Source organism: Emys orbicularis, chromosome 16 (assembly GCF_028017835.1).
Source record: "Emys orbicularis isolate rEmyOrb1 chromosome 16, rEmyOrb1.hap1, whole genome shotgun sequence".
NCBI classification, from domain to species: domain Eukaryota; kingdom Metazoa; phylum Chordata; order Testudines; family Emydidae; genus Emys; species Emys orbicularis.
The window spans coordinates 14,265,385-14,282,359 of record NC_088698.1 but is presented as its reverse complement, the minus strand read 5'-3'; the positions used below and the strand labels follow the sequence as shown (position 1 = coordinate 14,282,359).

At 51.9% G+C, this 16,975-nt stretch overlaps 1 protein-coding gene across 1 annotated transcript; it reads right to left on the bottom strand.

Annotated features, from left to right (window-relative positions):
• Window positions 1–1,537: 1,537 nt before the first annotated feature.
• Window positions 1,538–15,003, bottom strand: LOC135890557 (uncharacterized). Its single transcript, XM_065417972.1, has 6 exons — window positions 14,943–15,003; window positions 14,476–14,787; window positions 9,489–9,557; window positions 9,084–9,382; window positions 6,062–6,446; window positions 1,538–1,863 (listed from the first exon to the last, which is right to left on the bottom strand). The coding sequence occupies exons 1-6, from the start codon at window positions 14,986–14,988 to the stop codon at window positions 1,538–1,540; spliced, it is 1,437 nt and encodes a 478-aa protein (XP_065274044.1). The 5' UTR covers window positions 14,989–15,003.
• Between the last annotated feature and the right edge of the window lie 1,972 nt (window positions 15,004–16,975).

Here is a 16,975-nt window from a genome sequence, read left to right as displayed (position 1 = left end):
GGACCTGGGCCGTGACCTGTCCTCCCAGGGGCTACAGAAATACAGATACGTAATAATCACAGTGATGCAGTCACCTCTGAAGGACATTCCAGGGCAACATTTTGCAGAGATGTTCAGCATTAAATGTAATGTTGGTTAAATTGCATGTAATGAAAAAAACACTTTGCAAAGAAATACCCAGCAACTCCATTGAGAAATGGTTCATGAACCTGAATCAGTAAATTTGGGTGCCCCCGATTTTGTCTCACTCCTCCCCCACCACTCGGTCTGAATGAGGGATCTGAAAGGACGCAGCTGTTCAAACACTTGCGCCTGTGCGTCTGTGCGCCAGACTCTTGAAGTCAAATTTGTATTGAAAGTTTACTTTTTTCAATTAGAAACAGTTCAGGATAGAAGTGTCAGGAGACAGCGCCCGCTGGTGCCCAGTCATAACTGAATCATGTCACCCATCTGCAGAACAGTATATGGGGAAAATCCAGGTGCACCTCAAATCACATTTTATTGTCTCTGGTGCCCAGAGTCAGAGCTGCACCACATCACTATCCTGCCCCACAGGACCTGGGGAAAATCCAGCTGCTTCTCGCATCCCATTGAATTCTCTCCAATCTCTGGAGTTTAAGGAGAGATTCATGACAGGTCCCAGCTACATACAGCCCAGTTTGCCATTTGTGAGTGTGGCTGCATGTTATTGTGTCCCTCCAACTCACCCCCTGGGCTAATATTTACATGTAGGAATAGCTAGGACTGGGGAACCCCTGTGACTCCTCAGATACACATACAGCAGGCCTGGGGCGAGTGGTGGGGTCTTTACTGGGAGGTGGCTCTCAATGTGGCTTCTGGAGTCTTGTTTCGCCTGGTCATTTTGCAGGCTCAGCGTTTCCTACTGGGGCAGATTATATCATGGCTAGATCCGTCCCTTTCCTACCCTGGCTCCACTTGTGTGTGCAATGCCTGGGCTCCGGGATCTAACACCCCCTCCGCAGGCTCTGAGTTTCACTGAAGAATGAGCTGGTATTTAATAGACACAAACTACCTCCTCTCACAGCCTGGATCTGGGAACTGGATTTTGGAACGTTTCCTTTAGGATTATAACAGAATCTCATTGCTGCAGCCAGGCTGCACTGGCGGGAAGAGGGGGGGGGAGGATGCGGGGAGGTGTCAAATCCTGGTCCCACTGAAGGAGATGATAAAACTGCTGTTCAGTTCAGTGGGACAAACACTTTGCCTTAAATTTCCAGAACAAGTTAGTGAGCTGTAGTGTGACCAGATGTCCCTATTTTATAGGGACAATCCCCATATTTGGGTCTTTTTCCTCTACAGGTGCCTATTACCCCCCATCCCCTGTCCCGAATTTTCACACTTACTGTCTGGTCACCCTAGTGAGCTGCCATCACAGAGGAGTGGGACAGAGCATGGGGACACCTCAGTGCTTTCAGACTGGGTGAATGATCATAACTTAGTGCTGACACATGATGAACTCATACAGCGTTGAAAGAGGAAGGGGAAGGTTTGTGTCTGAACTCCCCATCTGGCTGTGTCACTGTGCAGCACCACCACTGATCCCTGCAGCACAGTAATAATCAGCCTCATCCTCTGCTTGGACGCTGGTGATGGTTAAGTAGCCGATTGTATTAGAGGCGTCTTTGGAACCAGCAAAGCGACTGGGGACCCCAGAGCCTTGGTGTTTGTCAGACTCTTTGTTGTACCTCAGAAGGTATCTTGGACTGTTCCCATCTTTCTTCTGGTACCATGTAACATCTCCAAATGTGTATCCACTGTCAATGGCACAGGAGAGTTTAACTGTGTTGCCAATGGACACTGACACTGAGGGCGGCTGAGTCAGAGTAAACTGGGAGAGGGAACCTGGAAAGAAACAGAAACTGCAGCATGATCATCATGGCTTGGAGTTAACGCCTGCACATTTCCTGCTGAGCCAGGGGTCTGGGAATCAGGAATATGCAGGAATTCAGTCAAAAGTCACTTTAAATTAAATTGAGACCAGAAACCCTCCCCTTTACCCGAGCAGTAAGTGAGCAGCGTGAGGAGCAGAGGGGCCCAGGCCATGGTGGGAATCCAGACGAGCTCGGCTTCCTGAGGCAAACGGGTCTGTGGCTAGAACCCTCCGATTCTCTCTTAAACCCCCAGCACTGGAGAACGGCCCCTTCATGCAAATCTGCTCCCTGCTCACTGGCTGCTGCTGTAGAGTTTGTGTGCACCGGGGGGTTCTCATTAGTATTCTCAGCCTCCCCACTGCAAACACCTCCTGACCTGAGCGTGTCCTTCCTCCTATTGGTCACTGCTGGCTAGTTACCTTCTGTTAAGCCCCTTTGAATCCTGGGTTCTTTTCAGCCCTCTCCCTTTTGTGTTTTGGGCTAATATTTTGTAGACCGCAATAAGGTGGGGCTTGAACACTTCAAATAGGATGGGGCCAAATACGATGATTGTCAGGGACAATCTCTAAAGGGACGACTCCTGTTGCTAATTTGCTCAGGTTTGTATCAGGTCTGTATCAAGCCAACGTGGCATTTTTCCTATAAGTTGCCATGGGTGTGGATTCCTTGTTCCCCAGCCCCTCAGCAGTGGCGGGACAGTGATTGTAGCTCCCCCGGCTAGGGAAGAGAGAGAACGTTTATTTGTTAATAGTTAGGGGTGAAAGGGCCCGGGGCGGTCGGGGTTAGTTCTGAATTCAGTGCTGCCGGCTGCCGGCCGGGAGAACAAAACCCAGGGGATGAGTCTACTGAGCAGCCGCGGGGCCCAGCTGAAGGGCGGGAGGTTCCATGGCAGACGGGCGGGAGGTTTGTGACGTGTGACGCACGGAGGCTGGGGGGTGCTGGGAGGAGTGTGACACTGGAGGCGGGTGTCAGAGCGGATCTTGGGACCCACCAGGTGCTACAATCTACAAGACCTAGTAGCTGCAGCTCAGTGCCTGTCTCTGAGTCGTGGGCCACCTGGCTCCCATGTGCTGTCCCAGGAAAAGGGTTGGTGTCTCACAGTGCTCCAGCCACCCCAGCAGGGGGCGACAATTACACTCGATTTACCTACAGAGAGTGACCAGCAGAACCTGCTCCTCAGCCATCAGCCTGTCCTGGGTTAGCTCTGGGGGACAGGGGAGTTCAGTTTTCACGGCCATTTAACTGATACCAGTGGTGGTGGTATTAGAGTCACCAGATGGGCCTATCCCAGCGAGTGGTACAAGTTCTGTTGAACTGACGGTTAGATCTCGGCATGGTTCTTCTGTAGCAGCTGATCATATACCAGAAAAAATCTGTTCACTTCTTAGTCTCTGTAGAGCAAGACAGAAGAGCTCAGCATTATTCCACAGAGACATTTTATACTAGCTATAAATGGGCAGGATTACTTCACCCACCACTGCAGTGCAGCCACCTCTGCAGAACATTCCTGGGCAACTTTTTCTTGCACAGTTTGACATTAAATGTACGTGCTAAAAAAATCTTTATAAATCAGTGTCCAGCAGCTACACCAAAGCGGTTATTAATAAATCTCCAACCTAACTCAATGCACTGGGGCTCCTTCAATGCTCTGTCTCACCTCTACCCCACCCAGTCTGTCTGCCCAGGGATTGGAAAGGAAGCAGGTGTTTGAACACCACAGTCTGGCGCACACACAGGTGAAGATAAATATGTGTCAGTTACTTAATTCCATTGTAGCCAGTTCACAGTGCAAATGCAGGGAGACGTCGCCCTCTGGTGCCCAGTCATAACCGATCCCCGTCACTGAGTTGCAGAAGAGTAAATGGGGAAAATCCAAGTACCTCCCAAATCCCATTTTTTTCTTTCCATCTCTGGAGTTTAAGGAGAGATTCACTGTAGTTCCCAGCTACAGACAGCCCAGTTTGTCCTATGAATGTGGCTGTGTGTTAATATGTCTCTCCAACTCCCCTCCTGTGCTACTATTTCACATGCAGAGATAGCCCGGACTTGGGAACACCCGGTGACTTGTCAGATAGGTGGATAGCAGGACTGAGGAGTGAAAATGCTGGGGGGCTTTACTACTCACTTGCTCTCAATGTGGCTTCTGTGTGTTGTGTAGCCTAATCATTTTGCAGGCTCGGCCCTTGGCAATGGGGCTGTTCTTATCAGGACCCTGTCTCTGTTCTTTTCCTGCCCTGGCTTTGTGTGTGTGAAATGCCTGGACTCTGGAACCTAACACCCAGCTGTTCGGGCTCTGAATCTCACTGGGTTTGCACTGCAGGGTGAGCTGGTAATTAAGGGACAGGACTCCCTCCTCTCACGGCATGTACTTGGGAACGGGACATTGGAGGGTTTTCTTTGGGATCATCACTGGATCTGGGTACCACAGTGAGGTTCCATAAAGGGTCTCATCCTCGTCCCATGGACAATAAACGACAAATGCCCATTTGGTCATTGGGCCCAAGATTTGGCCTTTGTGCAGACCCTGATAATCTTTAGTAGTGCTCCTCATTGGTGACTGGAATGTGCCTAGTTAAACCCCAACACATCTGCGCGGAGGAGCGTTGCGCCCAGACACACACACACACATGCGCCGTATGGTCTGCTGGAACACAAGGGTTTTGTGTAAGTTCTCTATCTGGCTGCATCACTGTACAGCCCTCCCCCCCCCCCCACCCCTGGTGCACAGCCTCATTGTCTGCTTGGACATTGGTGATGGCTAGGTTGATGGTTGTATTAGCCGCATCTTTGGACCCGGAGAAGTGACTGGGGACCCCAGTGCCCTGGTGCTTGGCAGCTTTGCATTTGTACCACAGAAGATATTTTGGAGTATTTCCAATTTTTGGCTGGTGCCAGGTGGCATGTGTGATCGGGTACCCACTGCTGATGGTGCAGGAGAGTTGAACAGTGCAGCTAGTTCCCGCTCGAGTTGCTGCCAACAGTCGTTTTTGTACCAGGTCTGGTCTTGTCTGAATCAGTTCTTGCTTTGGTTTTGCAGCCTCCTCTATTATTGTCTGGCATGAGGCTTTCACCTCCCCCAGTGCTTGGTTTGCCTCCTGTAACTTTGTCTCCAGAGCTTGTACTCGACTTGGCGTCTCTTGCCCAACTCTCTCGACCCTCTGCCCCAGGCTGTCCAGTCCACGCATCTCGGCCCTGCCTCTGAGCCCCTGGCCCAAGAGCCCGTGTCCAAGTGAGGGTCGTCCTATGGTCAGCTCGTTCATGCAGTACCCATCTTGTAACAGGGCTGGGACATCACATTAGGCCAGTCTCTACCTATACAGGCCGGGGAGGTCTCTTAGTAGCTGACCCTCCGATTGTTCATCTGACCCTGTATTTCAATGTCTAGCTCCACTGCTGGGCACACTCCTGTCTCTCCATGGAGGGGAGCGGGAGCTTTGGGACACAGCCACCAACACTCCCGCTTTGGCTAGGACAGCCCCGGCCCTTCCCGCCGCGGGACACTGACTCTGCAGCCAGCAGATGAATTTTTCTATTGAGGTTCTTATGCCGCCCCCATCACTGCGGTACCTGAGCACCGAGACTGGCCCACAGGGAACTGGACATGGCCACGGGCTAGTGGCTTGCTGGGCTGCAGGGGTCAGGAGGAGCAGGGGCCATGGAGGCACTAATGAACTTCTGGGGAGAACCAGAGAAGCTGCAAAGCAGCTGGGATGGGGGCAGGGAGCAGGTTCTCGGGAGGAGGGTTTTTCACATCAAACATTCTCTGATACACCCTGTATCTGGACACTTCATGCAACCCCAGCAACTGGAAAGGACTAAGGGATCTGATAGATCTTTCCTACATTTCCTCTAACTTCCAGGACACTCAGGGTGTGGTCCAGCTGGTGGGGTAACAAAGGAGAACTGTGCTAGGGGAGACGTGTCTCTTTACCCAAACTGGCCGTCTGATCCCAGTTTGACCCAGGTAGTGGGTGTAACGCAGGGATCTATAAGGCAGGAATGGTTGTTCCTGGCAGACAGACCAAGCAATGAGCATAACAGTGGCTGACATCGCCCCCAGAGGGAGTGAATGGGGAGTGGGTGGAGCAGCGCCCCCTGCAGACAGCAAATGGCTGAAATTCTTAAGAAGAAGCAATCAGTGTGTGATGTATTGAAGGGAGGAAGCAAACTGTGCAGCCAGTGCAGAGCCCAGGCAGGAGGAGATGACGGGGGGAAGACAGGGGAGGTTTTTGTCTCAGTTCCCCATCTGGCTGGATCACTGTGATTCACACTACTAGCCCATACAATACAGTAATAGTCAGCCTCATCCTCTGCCTGGACACCGGTGATGGTCAGGACAGCGTTGTTACCGGATATGGACCCAGAGAACCGGGCAGGGATCCCGGAGGGTCTGCTATTGGTGCTGTATATAAGCTGCCGAGGAGCAGAGCCTGGTTTCTGCTGGAACCAGCCTGGAGCGTTGCTGGTGGTGATGGCTTCAGTGCTCAGGCTGCAGGACAGAGTGACAGCCCCTCCTGGGGTCACTGACATCGAGGGCTCCTGAGTCACCACAGGCTGCGAACTGACCCCTGAAATCAACATTACAAACACACTCAGCACAAGGACTCTGGATCCTCACAGACAAACCTCCTCACCTGCAAGTGTCCTTCATATTTTTGTCACTAAAGCAAACAATTCCCTCACCTGAGCAGTAAGTGAGCAGTGTGAGGAGCAGAGGGGCCCAGGCCATGGTGGGAATCCAGATGAGCTCGGCTTCCTGAGGCAAATGGGTCTGTGGCTGGAACCCTCCAATTCTCTCTTAAACCCCCAGAGCTGGAGAACGGCCCCTTCATGCAAATCTGCCTGATGCTGGTGGTTTCTCATATCGAAGCTGAGCCCTGCAGATTGCCTGGGCAGAATCGCTCTCTAAGGTCCCATGTGACAGAAGTAAGAAAGGCCCCTCTGCTTTATCATTTGCTCAGGGGAAGCCAATGTGATCCTAGTGCGGAGAGCTCCAGCTGGGAAATGTGCCGTCACTCATTTACCTGCACGGAGCACATGGGTTATGATGGGATTTCAGAACCCCCCCGCCCACACACACACACGCACTGAATTACCAGGGAACGTTTCTGGTCCCAGTAACCCTGGGTAAAGCCGTCACATCCCTCTCCTGCGTGTCCTGTGGGGATGCCCTGGACTGACTGGTTCAGACTCTAGGGCACAGGATACAGCTCTGGTGACTGACACCTGGGGAAGGAGGTGGAGATGGGACCGGAGGAGGGAAGTTGGTGGGGTCCCAGCTGGAACAACTCTTGCTGGGAGCTCGTGTTCCTGCTCTGATCTCTGTTCAGATCCCAGCAGAGGGACAGGTCAGTGTCACCCCCGAGAATGACACGTGCTGGGTCCCAGGAGAACTTTGAATTAAACTGTTGCTGCAAAAGTCACTTGGCTTTTAGCTTCGTACCCGCTCTGGGCACATGCCCTATCTGCACCGGCCTGCCTGCTGCTCACCCCTGTCTACCCTTTTCCCCAAACCAGGAAGTAGGTGAGGGGGGTGCCTGGAATCTGAAGCAGGTTGGGGAGGGGACGGACCCTGGAGTGCAGAGGGCAGGGGGGGATGCCTGAGGCTGGTTTCACACTATTGCAAATCGGAGATATCTTTGTATAGATAAAAAACACACCGGAGAACCCAGGAGAGGTCTCTGTATCCCAACTGTTTGGTAGCCTTATGCTCCTCTGGCCTGGACAATGGACATTGTAGACGATGAGCTCCCCCTAGTGGGGAAGGTCACATTTACAGCGGTTCCCAGCAGTCACTCTAACTCAGCGCTTTATAAGAATTGTCTCTAACCCCAACGCTGCGTTGTGTGACCAGGATCTCTCGTCCTCTGGGATCTGGGCTCCTGGCAATTTATAACCCTGCTTGGGGAGCACAGGCCTGGTGCTCGGGGCCTGACAGCTGCCCTCACTGCCGAGCTTTGGCATGGGAAGAAGGAAAATTCTGCCTGATTCTACAATGAGCAGCTGGGGAACCCAAGGGCTGAAGCAGCTGATGGCACCATTCCCTTCCCTCCAGAACTCCTCCCTTCCTGGTGAAACCTGCATTCTACTGGGCTCTGGGCCTCCCTCCACACTGCACAGCAGACCAGCCAGGGGCGCTTTCAAACGGGGGTTTGGGCCCTACTTTGCTTCTTCCTGCTGGGTAATGCAGGTCTGAAAGTTTACACCTAAGCCCAGATGCGATTCCATGAGCTACGGGAGAATGGATCTGTGTTAGCACCATGGGGCCTGTGAGTGGGAAAGTTAGTGGGAAATTCCCAGGTCTCACGGGCAGTGTTTGTGCCACCAGGGTTAGGAGTCAGGGTCTGTGACCCGAGATGGTCTTAACCTGTGTCCTCAGCTTCCTTATGCTCTGCTGCCCCCGTGTGTGTGTCTCTGAGGGCTGGGCCAGGACTGGGGGTCAGAGACCCTGAACAGTCCCTAGATCCCCTTGGTGTAACTTTTGGCTAAGAATAAATAAGATTTTGCTGTATTCTATTGTCTGATATGTCCTACACCTCTACCTCGATATAACGCTGTCCTCGGGAGCCAAAAAATCTTACCGCGTTATAGGTGAAACCGCGCTATATTGAAATGCCTAGTATGGTATGGCCACCCTTACTTCTGCGCTGCTGCCTGCAGAGATGGGCCCTCAGCCAGCATCTGCCACTCTCCGGCCACCCGGCTCTGAAGGCAGCAGCACAGAAGTGAGGGTGGCATGGGATGGAATTGCCACCTATGCTTCTGCACTGCTAGTGGTAGGGTGCTTCTTTCAGAGCTGGGCGCCTGGCCAACAGCTGCTGCTCTCCGGCCACTCAGCTGTGAAGCCAGCGCAGAAGTAAGAGTGGCAATACCCCGACCCCCCAAAGTAACCTTGTGAGCCCCCCTATATCTCCCTTTTGAGTCAGGACCCCCAATGTGAGAAACGCTGGTCTCCCCTGTGAAATCTGTATAGTATAGGGTAAAAGCACACAAAAGACCAGATTTCATGGGGGCAAGACCAGATTTCACAGTCCACGATCCGTTTTTCATGGCTGTCAATTTAGTAGGGCCCTACTCATATTGCAGGCAGGAACCAAACTGTGCAGCCAGTGCAGAGCCCAGGCTGGAGGGGAGGAAGACAGGGGAGGTTTTTGTCTCAGTTCCCCATCTGGCTGGATCACTGTGATTCACACTACCAGTCCATATAATACAGTAATAGTCAGCCTCATCCTCTGCCTGGACACCGGTGATGGTCAGGGCAGCGTTGTTACCGGATATGGACCCAGAGAACCGGGCAGGGATCCCGGAGGGTCTGCTATTGGTGCTGTATATAAGCAGCCGAGGAGCAGAGCCTGGTTTCTGCTGGTACCAGGAGGGATAGTTGCTGGTGGTGATGGCTCCAGTGCTCAGGCTGCAGGACAGAGTGACAGCCCCTCCTGGGGTCACTGACATCGAAGACTCCTGAGTCACCACGGGCTGCGAACTGACCCCTGAAATCAACATTACAAACACATTATTATTAATTCAGTTCCTGTATTCCTTGAAAAGTCACCTCCTCCATAACAATCACACTGAACATAAACCCGCCCAGCTGACCTGAGCAGTAAGTGAGCAGCGCGAGGAGCAGAGGGGCCCAGGCCATGGTGGGAATCCAGACGAGCTCGGCTTCCTGAGACAAACGGGTCTGTGACTGGGACCCTTCGATTCTCTCTTAACCCCCCAGCGCTGGAGAGTGGCCCCTTCATGCAAATCTGCTCCCTGCTCACTGGCTGCTGCTGCCAGCACCTCCCTCCTCTTTGGAGTCAGCCTCACTGGACCAAATCCAGCGGGGGGCGGAAGGGGATGTCAGTTCCATGTGGGTACAGCTAGGGGTGCTCTGCTCTGAATTTGGCCTTTACTCTGTGAACGGCCGTTACGGGGCTGCTGGGAGGAGTCGTTAGCGTAACGTTAGCGCAGCACGTCTGACATGTAGAGAGCAATGGACGAGCTTTGCATCGCTGGGCACACAGATATTTTCTATCACATGCACATGGAGAGGGGTCACTGCCGCCACCACGCAGTGCAGCCGGGCCAGCTTCCCCCATGCTGCCCCTCGCGTGGACACGCACCCTGGGAACACCCCGAGAACTAACTCATTCCCCTCCTGCCACCCCCCCTCCAGCTCTCCTTTGCCATGATGCCTACGAACAAACTGACAGCAGTGAGGCCATGGGTGTGCTGAGCTGCCAGGATTGTCTCATTGCTGCCTTCTGCCACCCACAGGCCGGTCTGTCGCCCCCTGTTGTCACTTGTCTCATACTGAGATTGTTCCCTCCTTAGCCGGGACCGTCTCTGTGTTCTGTGTTTCTACAGAGCCCAGCACAACGGGGACCTGGGCCGGGACCTGTCCTCCCAGGGGGCTACAGAAATACAGATACGTAATAATCACAGTGATGCAGCTGCCTCTGATGGACATTCCTGGGCCAGGTTTTGCAGAGATGTTCAGCATTAAATGTAATCTCCGTTAAATTACATACAAGTAAAAAAACACTTTGCAAATACATATCCAGCAATTACAATGAGAAGTAGTTCATACTTCTAACTATCTGCAACCTAAATCAGTACAATTGGGTGCCTCGGACCTCTTGTTTCTCCTCCTCCCCCACCACTCGGTCTGAATGAGGGATCTGAAAGGACGCAGCTGTTCAAACACCATGGTCTGTGCACCAGACTCTTGAAGACAAATGTGTGTTAAACCGTTACTTTATTCCACTAAAAACTGTTCACAATAAAATTGCAGTGTGACAGCGCCCCCTGGTGCCCAGTCAGAACTGGACCACAGCACCCATCTGCAGAAGAGTAGAGGGGGGGAAATCCAGGTGCATCTCAAATCACATTTTATTCTCTCCAGTCTCTGTAGTTTAAGGAGAGATTCATTCCAGTTCCCAGCTGCACGCAGCTCAGGTTTAGCCTTATGAATGCGGCTGTCTTCAGACTCCCCTTGTGTTCTAATATTTTGCATCAAGGGCCCAGGCAACCCCTGTAGCTCATCAGACAAGTACAGGGCAGGGTCCAGGGAGGGAGGGGGTGTGCAGAGGAAGGTTCTTTCTACTCAGTGGGTCTCGGTGAGGCTTTGGTCTCCGTTAACACAACCATTGGCAGGCTCACGCTTTCCTAACGTGGCCTGGACCTTGTTATTTCAAAAGAAACTGGACCACGTTTCCTTCATGTGTAAAAGGCTCTTCTCAGCGCCAGACATCATGTGCTGCCTTGCTCTGCCTTTGATATTTGTAAGGGGCTTTTTCCCCATGGGATCTAAGGCAATCTGAACTCTGGTCTGTATAGTTCATACCCCCACACTTAGTAGCTCTGTATTGGTTGAGGGGTGAATAACCCCCTTGTGCCTTGTTTAATTTGATCATTCAACAGGCTCACCCCTTCCTAATTTCACCAATTCTTGACATGCTGATGGAACGTTTTTTTCCAGACTTGTCTGGGTTTACGTGTATATATAAATCAGCCGTTACACTGAGAAGTGGTTCATAAATCTACAACATAAGTCAATACATCCGCGTTCCGTCAGCCCTCTGTCTCATCCCTCCCCCACCCAGTGTGTCTGCAGGAGGGGTTTGAACAGATGCAGCTCTCTGATCACCACAGCCTGTTGCACACACCCTGGAAGGTAAATGTGTATTAAACAGTTACTGTATTTCATTACCAACAGTTTACAAGTGCAGGGAGACAGCGCCCTCTTGTGCCCAGAGTCATAGCTGCACCATGTTACTACACTGCCCTACAGCACCTGGGGAAAATCCAGCTGCTTCTCGCATCCCATTGAATTCTCTCCAATCTCTGGAGTTTAAGGAGAGATTCATGACAGGTCCCAGCTACATACAGCCCAATTTGCCATTTGTGAGTGTGGCTGCGTGTTACTGTGTCCCTCCAACTCACCTCCTGGGCTAATATTTACATTTAGCAATAGCTAGGACTTGGGAACCCCTGTGACTCCTCAGAAACGCATACAGCAGGCCTGGGGCAAGTGGTGGGGTCTTTACTACTGGGTTGATCTCAATGTGGCTTCTGTGATTTGTTTCACCTGGTCATTTTGCAGGCTCAGTGTTTCCTACCGGGGCTGTTTGTATCATGGCCAGATCCGTCCCTGGCTCGGCTTGTGTGTGAAATGCCTGGGCTCTCGGCTCTAACACCCCGCTCCGCAGGCTCTGAGTTTCACTGAAGAATGAGCTGGTATTTAATAGACACAAACTACCTCCTCTCACAGCATGGATCTGGGAACTGGATTTTGGAACATTTCCTTTAGGATTATAACAGAATCTCATTGCTGCAGGAGCACCGCATTGCAGGGGTCAAATCTTGGTCCCATTGAAAGAAATGATAACACTGCTGTTCAGTTCAGTGGGACAAAGACTTATGTATTATGGATACTCACTGATATTATACTTTAAAACCTGTGACTATAAGGTGTTTAAACCAGACCTGGCAGGAGCGGTTGATAAACAGGGTATCTCCAAACAGAGGAAAGAGACCAACAAACCAACCAGCTGTGGTTAGATTCATGAGACTATCCATTTGTATCAGAGATTTACAGGAAGAGACATTTTGCATTGTAAAAGTCACTAGTGGCGGGGTGGGGGGAGGCAGTGTGCAGCCTACACCAGATGGCTAGGTGTCCATACCCAGCAGGGAACAGGAACTTTATCTGGGATACATGTCAGACTCCAGCCCTGGCAAAGAAAAGTGCAGCAGGAATTCCACACTCGAGTGCTGAGGCACCACCTAGCGCCTGGGCTCCCAGGGACGTTCTTGGGAAACTTTCATTTGCTCCTTCTTTAGAATCCCTGTCAAATACAGGAGCCCCAGGGACACAATTCTCTCCTTTACCCCCAGGGAACCCGTCATCAGGCCAGACTACTTCCCACACCCACACTCCAAAGCAGGCGCTGCCACACCCAGCCCTTGGCAAGGAAGGTTATTTTCCTTAGCAGAAGTTAGCAAACAAACAGAAAAACAGTCTTTTAACTCATTCCCTAGCCACAGGCTTCAGGGCCACCCCTGCCAGGGTCTCTGGCTCTCCTGTTCCTAGCAGCTTCCTCAGTTCACTCAGCTCTGCTGCCTTCCAGGAGCAGCCACCCCAGAGCTGCTTCTCTGAGCCCAGGCCCCCTGCTCCAGGGACCTACCACAGGCACTAGCTCTACTCCACAGTGACTTTCCCTCCCCCCAGCACGGCCCGTCTCAGTTCATTACCTGTTCTCAGCCCTTTATAGGCCCAGCTGTAGCCCAGCCCTCTTTGATTGGCTGGATTGGCACCACCTGCTCTGAGTAAACTGGAGCTGAGACAAGAGCAGTGCGTTCAAGCAGTGTCAGTCCCTGGCTTTGGTGGGAACCAGGGTCATTTTCCAACATGACCGTCACTTTTGTGAGTCTAAAACTCCCATCTTGGTGGGATCTAGGTGGCCCCACATAACACCCCGACCCTTCACCAAAAAACTGAACCCCCAAACAAACCTAGTAGTGTCCTGTCTGCTCCGTGCACTCCCTTCCCCATGTTAACAGCCCTGGCGATTAGCATATCACCCCTGGGTCTTACACCACCAGGGGGGTCTGCTGGGGCAGTTACCTTGTGGGTTGGGTAGATGGGAGACACGTGTGTCCTTACTTCTGAGGCAGCCATAGAACCAGCAGCCCTGTTCTGAGCAGTGAGCAAATTTGAGAGTAAATTTGTGCAGCACGGATGACACCATTCAGTTGATAGCTGGTAGATTTCCCCTATGTCTTTCCCTGGGGGATAGAATGGAAGGGACAGTCCATGCGGGTCTGTTCAGAACAAACCCTGACCCCAGGGGAAAGTCTGAACAGAAACAGAGCCTCGGAACCAATTCATAGCATCGGTTTTTACAATTTCCTGGGTAACACTGAAGTGAATCTTTTTTTAAAGGTTGGACATTCTGGTGTTCTCAGTTTGAATGTGCTGCAAAGAAGTGTTTAGCCCGTGTTTTTGTTGCCTTCAACTGAGGAACCCGAGGGGGACCTGGAAGAGGAGAATAACTAGGCAATATTGACTGTTCAGGGTTGGGTGTTTTTATGTGTTGAACACAACGCTTGGAATGGCTGCTCTCAGAATAAATCAAAAGAAACAAACTAAATAAATATCCTGGGTATGTGCTGGTGAGTTTCTATCATTTCTTGGGGTTCCACATTACTGTCCGAGTGATGCCTCTGAGAAAACTTCATTAGACAAAGGACAGAGGCAAACCCACAAGAAATGAGGTGAGTTTCTGGTTTAAAAATGAAACAACTTAAAATGTGTATTTAAAATGGAACCAGTTGGACAGCGGGTATGTTGTCTAGTGGTTAAAGCAGGTGGTTGAGAGCAAGGGCTCCTTGGTTCTGTTCCCAGCTTTGCCGTTGACTCATTGCAGGACCCCGAATGAATCAAAACCCCTCCATGACTCACTCTCCCATCTGTGAGGTTGCTCCAGAAGACCCCAGGTTCTGCAACCTGAACACTCCTTAACAGGGCACAGGCTGAGGTTTTTGTCTCAGTTCCCCATCTCCCTGCATCACTGTGGTTACTGCCAGGTGCTACCACTGCCAAAAGCTCCAGCACAGTAATAATCAGCCTCATCCTCTGCCTGGACCCCGGTGATGGTTAAGTAGCCGATTGTATTAGAGGCATCTTTGGAACCAGCAAAGCGACTGGGGACCCCAGAGCCTTGGTACTTGTCGGAGTCAGTGTTGTACCTCAGAAGGTATCTTGGGCTGTTCCCATCTTTCTGCTGGTACCACATAACATCTCCAAATGTGGATCCACTGCTAAGGGCGCAGGAGAGTTTAACTGTGTTTCCACTGGATACGGACAATGATGGCGGCTGAGTCAGAGTAACCTGGGAGAGGGAACCTGGAAAGAAATAGAAACTGCTGCATGATTGTCATGGCTTGGAGTTAACACCTGCACATTTCCTGCTGAGCCAGGAGTCTGGGAATCAGCAATATGCAGGAATTCAGTGAAAAGTCACTTTAAATTAAATTGGGATCGGAAATACTCCCCCTTACCAGTGCAGTAAGTGAGCAGCGTGAGGAGCAGAGGGGCCCAGGCCATGGTGGGAATCCAGACGAGCTCGGCTTCCTGAGGCAAACGGGTCTGTGGCTAGAACCCTCCGATTCTCTCTTAAACCCCCAGAGCTGGAGAACGGCCCCTTCATGCAAATCTGCTCCCTGCTCACTGGCTGCTGCTGTAGAGTTTGTGTGCACCGGTGGGTTCTCATTAGTGTTCTCTGCCTCCCCACTGCAAACACCTCGTGACCTGAGCATGTCCTTCCTCCTATGGTCACTGCTGGCTAGTTACCTTCTGTTAAGCCCCTTTGAGTCCTGTGTTCTTTTCAGCCCTCTCCCTTTTGTGTTTTGGGCTAATATTATGTAGACTCCAAATAGGATGGGGCTAACAGACCCCAAACACAATGACTGACAGGGACAATCTCTAAAGGGACGACTCCTGTTGCTAATTTGCTCAGGTTTGTATCAGGTCTGTATCAAGCCAACGTGGCATTTTTACTATAAGTTGCCATGGGTGTGGATTCCTTGTTTCCCCAGCCCCTCAGCAGTGGCGGGACAGTGATTGTAGCTCCCCCGGCTAGGGAAGAGAGAGAACGTTTATTTGTTAATAGTTAGGGGTGAAAGGTCCCGGGGCGGTCGGGGTTTGTTCTGAATTCAGTGCTGCAGGCTGCCGGCCGGGAGAACAAAACCCAGGGGATGAGTCTGCTGAGCGGCCGCGGGGCCCAGCTGAAGGGCGGGAGGTTCCATGGCAGACGGGCGGGAGGTTTGTGACGTGTGACGCACGGAGGCTGGGGGGAGCTGGGAGGAGTGTGACACTGGAGGCGGGTGTCAGAGCGGATCTTGGGACCCACCAGGTGCTACAATCTACAAGACCTAGTAGCTGCAGCTCAGCGCCTGTCTCTGAGTCGTGGGCCACCTGGCTCCCATGTGCTGTCCCAGGAAAAGGGTTGGTGTCTCACAGTGCTCCAGCCACCCCAGCAGGGGGCGACAATTACACTCGATTTACCTACAGAGAGTGACCAGCAGAACCTGCTCCTCAGCCATCAGCCTGTCCTGGGTTAGCTCTGGGCAGGGGCGGCTCCAGGCACCAGCGCACCAAGCGCACGCTGGGGGCGGCCTGCTGGTCGCTGTGAGGGCGGCAGTCAGGCTGCCTTCGGCGGCTTGCCTGCGGGAGGTCCGCCGGTCCTGCGGTTTCGGCGGCAATTTGGTGTCAGGTACGCCGAAGGTGCGGGACCGACGGACCTCCCGCAGGCAAGCCGCCGAATCCGCATTACCAGCGGACCTCCCGCAGGCGCGCCACCGAAGGCTGCCTGACAGCCGCTGGCTCTGGGGGACAGGGGAGTTCAGTTTTCACGGCCATTTAACTGATACCAGTGGTGGTGTTATTAGAGTTATTATCCTATCTCAGCGAGTGGTACAAGTTCTGTTGAACTGACTGTTAGATCTCGGCATGGTTCTTTTGTAGCAGCTGATCATATACCAGAAAAAATCTGTTCACTTCTTAGTGTCACCAAAGTATCGGGTCCACCTAGCTGAGAGCCAATAACAGCCAGACAGGGATAAGGAGGAGTTGCTTTATTCTGCAGAATAAAGGAGAGCTTTGCACCTTGGTACAAAAACTCTGTCTTACACACATTTTACAGATCCTTTATACACATTCAGACAAAGGTCCTTGCAGTGTTAACACTTGATTGGTGGTGGTCAGACCCGTGCTTTTGCTATCAGGTCAGTGAAAACCGGTTTGGGACCAGCTCCAACTACCTTAAGGCCTTGAAGGGAAGACAGTTGAAAAATTCAGGCTACTGTGTCCTTAAGGTGTCTGCTTCCCCCTAATGGCCGCTGGCTGACATAACGACTGCTCTGTTAAGGGGGAGGGTCACTAGTAACTTTCACATTAGTCTCTATAGAGCAAGACAGAAGAGCTCAGCATTATTACACAGAGACATTGTATACTAGCTATAAATGGGCAGGATTACTTCACCCACCACTGCAGTGCAGCCACCTCTGCAGAACATTCCTGGGCAACTTTTTCT